At 41.5% G+C, this 9,903-nt stretch overlaps 1 protein-coding gene across 1 annotated transcript; it reads left to right on the forward strand.

Moving 5' to 3' along the window:
- The first annotated feature begins 6,276 nt into the window (after positions 1–6,276).
- LOC140015191 (uncharacterized) lies at positions 6,277–9,678 on the forward strand. The gene is made up of 2 exons (XM_072067098.1): positions 6,277–8,500; positions 8,705–9,678. Exons 1-2 carry the CDS (start codon positions 6,277–6,279, stop codon positions 9,676–9,678), a joined length of 3,198 nt encoding a protein of 1,065 aa, XP_071923199.1.
- The last annotated feature ends 225 nt before the right edge of the window (positions 9,679–9,903 follow it).

Below are 9,903 nucleotides of genomic sequence, written 5' to 3' on the forward strand. Positions count from 1 at the left end.
ATTAAACTTAAAAGGGCGAAATTAGTGCGATTTTTCCAGATTTTGGGCTACAAGAGTATTATATACAAACTAAAGGGTTAAGTGCACTCAAATAAGGGACCTGAATGGTTCAATTACAGAAGGTTCTGGGCCATAATGCGATTAGACAAAAGTTAGGGAGCTAAAATAATAAAATAAAATAAAAAGCTCAGAAATTATCATGCATCCTGCCCGAAGCTCTTGCAGTTTTCTTCTGCATTCTTTCTTCTGTAACTCCTCCCCCCCAAGGAACCACACGAAACAAATTCAGTTTGGCTCAAGCAAACAAAACCCCCATTTTCTTTTTATTAAGTAATTGATTGAAAAAAAAAGAAGAAAAATTGTTCACGAAATTTCCTTTATTTTCTTTTCTTTTCAGTTCAATCTTTTAGCATTTATTTATTTTTATTTTATTTTTATTGAAATTTCATTATCTATTAAAAAAAAAAGGAAAGAAAAGGTTCACGCGCGCATGCTAAGCATGTGCGCTATTCTTCTTCAACCGTGAACCAGACACGGTACCAGATGGGCAAGCTGGCATTTTGGTGAAGTTTTCTCACGGAGTTTGTTTCCTTTTAAGCTAGTACAAGACACCTCATCTATTAAAGATTGGATCAAGAAGCTTCTGGAAGGGGAAGCCATCAAATGGCTCCCAAATACCAGAAAAATGCAGAAAAACCAGGACCATTGATGCTAGGTTCTGAGGATATTGAATGCTGATAAGAGAGCCGTAAAGCGCAGAGAGAATCTAGAGGGGTGACGGCTGAAGAGATAGAAAAAGAACTGAGAAAGTTGAGAGAAGGGGGAACGGAAAAAACTGAGCAGAAAAAGGAAGAGCTTTAGCAAATAGTGGAGAAAATGAGAAACTGAAAAAAAGAAAGGGTTGAGCAGGAGAGTGACGGCTAAGGAGTTAGACCAGGAGCCAAGGAAAACAGCAAGGAAAACCATAGTGAAAGAGAGAGACCAAGAGGGAGAAAGAAAGTAAGGAAGAACGGAAGAGTAGCAGAACCAGAAAGAGAGGGTTTTGGATTGAGCAGCGACCCCTTTTTGGTCATCCCAGCTTTGGTTTTGCCTTTGGAAAGGATAAAGGTGATGTCTTTGACCTGTTTTGTTCTTAGTTTACTTGATGGATGTACTGAAGTTTCCTCTTCATACCTGTTTCTGTGTGAATCTGATAGGTTGGACTGGGGTTTTGAGGTAGAATCTTAGATCATCTATGAGATTGTATTTAGATCATTTTGTTTCAGATTCAGGGTTATAGAAAGATATCACACAGTTTTGATGTTTCGTCCGTTGCTATTATGTATGTTGCCTGTTCGCATTGGTTTCTTGGCAGTGATAAGTATAATAGGTGCATATTTTGTTGACTCGGACTTGATTTGCATCATGATAATGAAATCTAGAATTTAGAAATGAAGACACAAGTGGCAAAAGAAAATTTCCAGATTGGCATGTTCTTGTATTTTGACCCTTTTAGGTGTTTAAATCCTAGTTTTTTATGTTGAGAGTTGAAAACTGTCTTTGTTAATGTCATGGCTTGAGTTTAGAGTGTGTTTGGTTGACATTTAAGCGTAGAATAATTTTTGCTTTAACAAGCTTGTAGCTTTCGGTTTGTTGCAGCAATTTTGACAAAATTCGATCTTTTGGGTTGCTAAAGTTTCGGGAATGGCTTGAACTCCCTTTTGGGTTTTGTTTGTTGTTTGATGGTATCCCATGTATGTGCTTGCTGCGATTTAAAGCAACACTGTGCGGCATAACAGCAGACCGCAACATGGCATTTGTTTAATGCCTGTTGCTGCATTTTGACACATTAGCTGAAGTTTTGTGCTCATAGACAGTGGCCTTAGGTGTAGTTTCATTCTGAATGCAGACAGCCTTTCCTTCCCTTTTGGTTGCCGGTGTTTTGTCTGTTTGGGGTGTTGATCTGCTTGCCATTTGAATGGGATGCCATGTGTGACGTCACCACACTAGTGTGATCTGTTTGGGGTGTTTTATCTGATTGAAACCGATGTGTGACGTCACCACACTAGTCCAATGCTAGTTGTGGTCAATCTCTCGAATCCACACTAGTCCAACGCTAGTTGTGGCCCTTTGTTCTGACTTTTCTCACTAGTTCAATGCTAGTGAGAAATTGTAGACATGGGCTAGTCCAACGCTAGACCCTTAGGAGCCCCTCGAGCGTTAGATCATGGTTGTGTGCTAAAATCACTTCATCTCATGCATGTTTTCACTTTTTAGGGTTTTACCATGTTGCATGACACTTTCTTATATATGTACAACCTTTATCCCATATTCTCTTCTACTTATATCCCTTATTCCATATTTTTCCTTATATATATATATTCCTTACCCCTTTGTATGAAACATAACATTAGACTTGCATTTCATTTAGGAAATAGAAACTAGGTTAAATCATTTGCATGCTAGATTAGGAAAACCCCTTGAATATGGGATATGGACGAGTTTGGCTTTCTAGCCTTAGCACGCTCGTATTCCCTCTATTAAAAGGGAAAATTGAGTCATGAACATTAGTCCCCCGTACCCGACATGATGCACTCCTTTAAGACATGTATATTTCTATAATTACTTTATCCTTTTTCTTTTCTTGGAGTCTCATATTTTTGCATTATTCATGACTTCTCCAAAGAGTCACTATTGGGCGTCACAATTAATGTGATTGGCACCATTCAAGCTTTGAAGAGAAACTTTGCCCCCGGATGCCCCCCTAGGTCTGGGGTTTGCATTCATATAGTACATCCAAATGTGATAAATCTTTAGGTTAAAATAAGAAAATCTTTGACTAAATCACGCAACTAGTCTTGGCTAGGTCGAAAGGGTGCCTCGGATTTTTATCCTTGCCTTCCCTTTCTTCAAATGTGACTCCCGAACCTTTTTTTTTTGGTTTACGTAGACTAGGAGTCGTTTAAAAGGGGTTTTTTTCTACTTTTTCCTTTGAAAATTCATTTTATGTGACTTGGTACACCTTAATTCTATACCAAGTGGCGACTCCAATTTTTATTCAAAAACCCTTTTAAACTATAATTTGGGCCCAAATCATCGCACTTTCAAACTCCATTTAGGCCCATTTTCTTTTTAAATCAAAAAATCATTTTTTCAATCAAAAATTCACTTTTTAAACCATTCATTTATATAAAAAATGGGGCACGACAGCTGGCGACTCCACTGGGGACTTAGAGAGTCCGAGCAAATTTGATTTAGTCAATCTTTTTCTTCTTTTAACCTTTCCATATATCGCATTTGGATGTTTAGGGTTGTATTTTTCCTTTTTTAGGGTTTTGCATTTCGCGCGTATCAACTCACTCCCTCACACATTTGCGTACGATCGATTTGATGGATGAATGGTTTATCTATGTGATCCCGCGATTTGCATTGCATTTGGGTGGGGGATATTACCCTAGAGCCTCGCGTTAGTTCTCGATCCCTCCCCTCCAAACGAGCACTAGCATACGTGCATACGCTTTACTTTTATCCCTGATTTATTTTTTCTTTTACTGGCTTGTCACGCCATTCTTCCCTATTAGGATTAGGCGACCCACTTGGACATGTGACAGTGACACGACGTGTGCGTAGCATGGTTCGAGGGGTCACTCAATCTTCCATTTTAAACTTTGGGTTGATAGCCTTCAACTTTTAGTCGAAGATTGAGGATTTTTGATAGATTCGCTCAGACATGTGGCCGTGACACGACGTGTGCGTAGCAGTGTCTGGGGAATCGCTCGAGCCACCGACAAAGAACCTTGGGATTTATGACCTTTGGTTTCCAAGTCTGAAGGCTTGGGGACCTAAAACCTATCGAGTCTAGATGCATTAGTGAGCCAATACCGCATGCATCCATGATAGTTTACCTAGGGTAGAGTCTGTCTTACCCTATTAGGGATACTATTCACGAGGGGAGGGATCCAACCCCCCTTTTCCTTTTATTGCTTTACCTTTTTGTATTGCTACAATGTGTTATGCGTATTTATCTGATTGAACTAACTTTTCCTGGTTTTTGTCTCCATTGCATTCATAAGCCCTAGAAAATAAGAGTCCTGGCATGGTACTCTCTAGGAGCCTACCTTATTTGATGTGACACATTTAAATTCAATGCTTCGCATTTGTAACATGAATACATTTCATTTTAGGCTCAACCCGGTATACAAAAAAGGGGTTCCTTTAGGTCACGTTTCCTTTGTGTACTGCATATTTACGCGCTTTGATAAAATGGCATCATGCATAAACCCTAGAGGGAATGCCATTCAGGGAATCCCACATTAGGGATAAGCCAACCCTATATTCCCGTGGGTATTTAACCCTATCTTGGGATTTGCACGTTTAAATTCATGTTTTAACCAGAAAAGTGGGACCTGTAGGTAAGGTATTTGACACCGGCTTTTGTTTCTAGATGGAAAGTCCTCGTCGGATCCAACAGATGTTAGTAGTACCGTTTGAGGTACAAAGATGGCCTCGTTGCTTTCACCCAGTGAGATTAACCAAGTAGCCGCTCGATTAGGACAAATCGGGGATTTCAAGGACATTAAGTCCGACGGCTATTTGGTAGAAGCTTTGGTGCATCTATGGGACCCCACTTGTTCCGCTTTTAGATTGGGGAAAAGGGAAATGACCATAACAATTGAGGAGGTCGCTGGATTTCTCAATTTGCCGATTCAGGGAACTGTCGTGATATTTCCATTAGTGTCTAACAAGGCCGAATTTTGTCGTTTCACCGGATTAAAGGAATCAGTAATTCAAGGGTCGGACCAAAATATAGAGGCAAAGTTCTTATTTGATCGATTTGCATTAAGGGATGGTTTTGAGAGGCACCTGGGAGATTTCTCGTTTACTTCCAAGGAAATATGGGAACGAAAGAGAGTTTGGGTGTATGGATTGGTTATGGCTGGAACCTATTTTTTCCCTAGGAAAGACAAAAAGATAGCCTTTAAACTCACTAAAATCTTGTATGACCTGTTTCTAGGAGTAAAAGATAAGCAATGTTCTATTATTCCAACTATTTTGGCCGATATCTTCGTAGCTTGCACTACCTGTCAGAGAGGGAAAAAGTTCTTTTGTGGTTCAAATTTGATCTTACATGTATGGGGTATGGAGCACTTCATGACACGATCGTCTATTCTCGAGAGTCTACCAATGTCTGGGTACAACTGGATAATCACACATCACAAGAGGGTTAATAGAAATAGTCTGCCGTGTAATGCATCAGAGTTTGTGGATTTCTTGACAAATGTGACCAATCAAAATGTTAGATGGGTATTGGATTGGACCAATTGTGTCAAACCCGTTCTTCGCACCAAGGCATCCGAGTTCGTTCCTTTATTGGGTACTCAGGGTATCATGGCATACAATCCGAAGAGGTTTCTCCGACAATTAGGACGTGTCCAAGAGGTGCCACATGCAGTTGATCTGACTACATTTATCATCATTTTCGACAAAGGGATATATCCGAAAGAAATTCCGATGAAGATCCCTATTACTGAGGCCTGGGAAACGTTGTCCGACGACGAGCGCGTCAAGTACATTCCGGAACTCAAACAAAAGGGTTTAGTCACACCGCAATATGAAGATTGGCTCAAGGGTTTGGAGATGCAAGGACCGCAAGCTCAACCATCCGAGGAGGTCAAGAGATTGAAGGCTATTATCGAAGCCAAGGATAGAGAAAACCTGCAACTGAAAGAATCCGTTAAAGTTCACCAAGAGATAGCCGAGAAACACAAGGAGGCCTGTGAGAAGATGCAAGAAAAACATCGGGAGTTGAAAAGGAAATGCGGAGAATTATACAATGAAGCTGGACGAATGAGAAACCCGTACGCCAGAGAATCTAAGGATGCTGTAATAGATAGGTTAAAGAGGTTCAGTGATTTTGTACGAAACCGTCTCCAAGGGATGTTGTAAATGATGTTCATCAATGAAAAGTTTGATATTTTGAGATGATTTCTCTTCTGTGTAAAGTGGTGGTCAAAAGCAGGTTTAGTAAACGGGTCCCACTTTGAAGGTGTTGCATCATATTAGGCCTACCCCTGGCACAAAAGGAGCCCCCAATAGGGCATGCATCCGTGTTACTCTAATTGTTACTAACTCTTGTCTTTTTCTTTTTCTTTTTCTTTCTTCTTAATAACAGTCGATCGAGATGGGCTTTTAACAGGGATTTTCCTACGTTTTCAGGTAGTAATTGCAAATATAGCTACCCGAAAAAGCCCCATTATCACCCGATCGCGTAGCCGAGCTTCAAGAGATAGTGTAAACATGAGTACCCATCCAGAATCATCTGATAGGCCCGCAACAACATCAGCAACTGACTTGGCGAATCTGGGAGCTCAGCTGAATGAAGTTCTAAACCGATTTAATGAGCTAAGCGTTGAAATGATGGCCCAACGGCGCGTGATTGACCAATTGGTCACTGGGTGTGCTAGCGGTGAGCAACAACATGAACCCTTACCCCCTGGCCAATCTGAACCCATACTCTTGCCTTATACTCAAACCTCTGTTACTTCACAAGTTATGAATCCACCTGAAGAAGCCTTTACCTATCCCACTCATGGCCCACCACCTACTTATGCACCTAACATCCAAATTAACCCTTCTCATGCCCAAATTCCCCAGAATTATCCGCCAATCACTATGAGCATGCCATTCGAACCCCAGGGACCACATTACTACTCCATCGCTGAGCCATTCACCTTAGATACCGCCGCCCAAGAGAAAGCTGAAGCTGGGGAATCATCCGAGCTGGTTGATAAGAACTTGCTAAAAAGATTGGATCGGTTTGAGGAATTTATTAGGAAAAGCCAAGGTTTGAGCAAGCAAGGAGGTCTAGACTCCAACGAGCTATGCCTGTTTCCGGATATGCAATTGCCAATGGGTTTTAAAGCACCTAAATTTACCAAGTACGATGGAACTGGCAATCCCAAAACACACCTTCGGATGTTTGCAAACAAACTTGGAAAGCCGATAGATGATGAGAATCTGCCTGTACGTTTATTTCCCGAGAGTCTAGAAGGCGACGCGTTGGATTGGTATTCAAATTTGAAGCCTAAGGATATGAGATCTTGGATGGATTTGTCAACCGCTTTTGTAAGGCAGTATGAATACAATTGCGAGCTCGCTCCGACGAGGACCACATTAGAGGGAACCAAGAGGAAACCATCGGAGGACCATAAGACGTATGCAAAAAGATGGAGGAAGCTGGCCGCTAAGTTGGAGCCTCCCATGACCGAAAATGAAATTGTTCGCACGTTCATCAAAGCTCATGACCCGCCCTACTTTGAAGAGATTTTCCGTATGACTGGGTGTTCCTTTGCTGAGATTGTCAACAAATTGGAAGAGTATGACGAGTTTATGAGGGCAGGCAAGATTGTTAATGTTTCAGTTTTAAAGTCGCAGTTGGAAGCTATGCAAAGCCAAAACAGCAGCAGTAAAAAGTCTCAATTTAAAAAGAAAGATGAGGAAGCTTCCTTTGTTTGGAACCAAGGTTCTTCTTCCCGGCCTAGATACCAACAAAATTCCGCCTATTCACCCCGTTATTTATACCAACCACGCCCGCGACCTGTTTACAATACCACAATCAACTACCCCCGTCCTCGACCAAATTACCCAAACACACCGCCAACGCCATTTCACATTTCCCCACCAAACTTCCAAATTAGACCGCTCCCTTCTTTCAACCCAAGACCTATTCCACCTTCCAACCCAAATTACCACTATCAACAAACCAGTGACACCCAAAATCCAACCCCATACCGAACCTTTACCAATCTAGGTCGGCCTGTTGACCAGTTATATGAGCAATTGAAAGCTGCTGGGAAGATTGGTACAGTACCCCCTAAAACCTATTCCAAAGGATTTCCCATTGGTTACGATCCTCAATCATTTTGTGCCTACCATTCAGGAGCCCCTGGACATTCAACTGCCAATTGCTGGGCGCTTAAGCATGAAATTCAAGACATGATTGAATCCGGAGACATAGTCCTAAGGAGGAGGGACGAACAAGGTCCAAATGTTAGCAAAAATCCTCTTCCTACACACAAGGACACCATGGGAGTTATTACTATTAATGAAGAGATTGAGGAACCTACACAATTCATTGTGGACGAAGCCGAGATAATGGGAGTCATCGGAGAACCATTCATACTGGAGGAGGAAGCCTATGAAGTCAAGGAAAATACCGATCCATTTATTTTGGAAATGATACCTTTCGAATGTGAGCCTTCAGAGCTGGTGGTACTTGAATTGCATGAGCAACCTCCTATTCTTAATCTACAAGAGGTCCCGTGGAATTATAGCGAGCCCACGCTATTAATTGGAGGAGAAAAGGTGTCCAGAAAGGAAGTGGACGCCATTACTAGATCTGGAAGAATCATAGGGGAACCCGCAGTTGATGAGCCCTCAAAAGCGAAAGAAAATGCTGTTCCGACAAGACCAACTGTGACTGATGAAGAGGCCTTCAATTTCCTTAAGATGCTGAAGAAAAGTGAGTATAAGGTGGTCGAGCAATTGGACAAGATACCCGCTCAAGTTTCTATATTGAATTTGCTTCTAACCTCGGAACTTCATCAAGAAGCTTTACTCAAGGTCCTAACTGAGGCTTAAGTGCCTAAGAATATTCCTGTGGATAAATTCACTCATATAGTCGAACATGTTTTGGCTTCAAATCAAATTTCTTTTTCTGATGAAGATTTGACTTCGGATGGGATTGGACACAATAAAGCATTGTATATCTCAGTCCGTTGTAATGGGAAGTTATTGCCAAGGGTCTTGATAGACAATGGATCTACTCTTAATATCTGTCCTTGGAACACTTTGGTTAAGTTGGGATTTCAGGAAGCTAAACTTCGGCCATCTGCCATTGTGGTGAGAGGATTTGATGGTGCAAAAAGAGAATCAATGGGGGAAGTGGATTTGGTGCGGGAAATCGGACCTGCCCAGTTTCAAGTTATGTGCCAAGTCATGGACTTCTCAAGTGTTTATAATGTTCTTCTCGGACGGCCTTGGATTCATACTTCAGGCGCTATACCTTCTTCACTCCATCAAATGTTGAGATTTGTGGTGAATGGCCAGTTGATTACGATATTTGCTGAGGAAGACTGCACTATGATCATCAATCCTGCATCGGAAGATGATAGCGATAGAAAAGCTCTGGTTTCCTCTCACCATGTAGCTGACATTGTTTCTGTGGGTAGGGCATCCAAGGACAAGGCGGCAGTGGAAATGAATTTACCTGAAGCCAGCGTTATGATGGCCAAAGAGCTGATTCGAGGAGGTTATGAAATAGGCAAGGGTCTTGTGCGCAACCTACAAGGGGTCTTGGAGCCAATAGAACTTCAAGGAAAGAAGAATACCTCTGGATTAGGGTTTCAACCTACTGTCAGAGATAAGAAAGAAATGTCGGATCGCAAAAGGGCGGAGAAGGAAGGGAAGCAACTTATCATGAGCATCCCACCGTTGTACTGTACTTTTCCTTACCAATCAGAGGTGATTAGATCTGAGGTAGACCCGATCGAGGAAGTGGAGGTTGGATTATCTGAGCTATTTGTGGGGGTTATTTCTGAAGGGGACCCGTTGGAGGACCCAGGATTTCCAGAGGTGCCTATTGAAGCAATGAAGAACTGGACCAGTGATCTCCTTCCCTCCTGCAGGGAATTTCGGTAAATTAGGGGATTGCCTTTGGTCGACATGAGACAAATCGTTCATACTACTTATCTTTTGTCTTTCAAGTTTGTAAATATTTTTTAATCAAATGTTTTCCAATGCAAGCCTTGCGTTAAATTTCTTGTTAAGTAGCATGTCATGATGTTATCCTTTACTTTGAATTTCAATGAAATGCACAGTGTTTATTGTCCAAATTGTTTTAACTTACTTACTATTGTATTTATG

Source organism: Coffea arabica, chromosome 10e (assembly GCF_036785885.1).
Source record: "Coffea arabica cultivar ET-39 chromosome 10e, Coffea Arabica ET-39 HiFi, whole genome shotgun sequence".
Lineage (NCBI taxonomy): Eukaryota > Viridiplantae > Streptophyta > Magnoliopsida > Gentianales > Rubiaceae > Coffea > Coffea arabica.

Excerpts from the sequence above, each read along its gene's own strand:
- LOC140015191 (XM_072067098.1), top strand. The coding sequence starts at position 6,277 with ATGAGTACCCATCCAGAATCATCTGATAGGCCCGCAACAACATCAGCA. Across the intron at positions 8,501-8,704 it reads CCTTAAGATGCTGAAGAAAA|ATTTGACTTCGGATGGGATT; the intron begins GTGAGTATAAGG and ends TTTCTGATGAAG.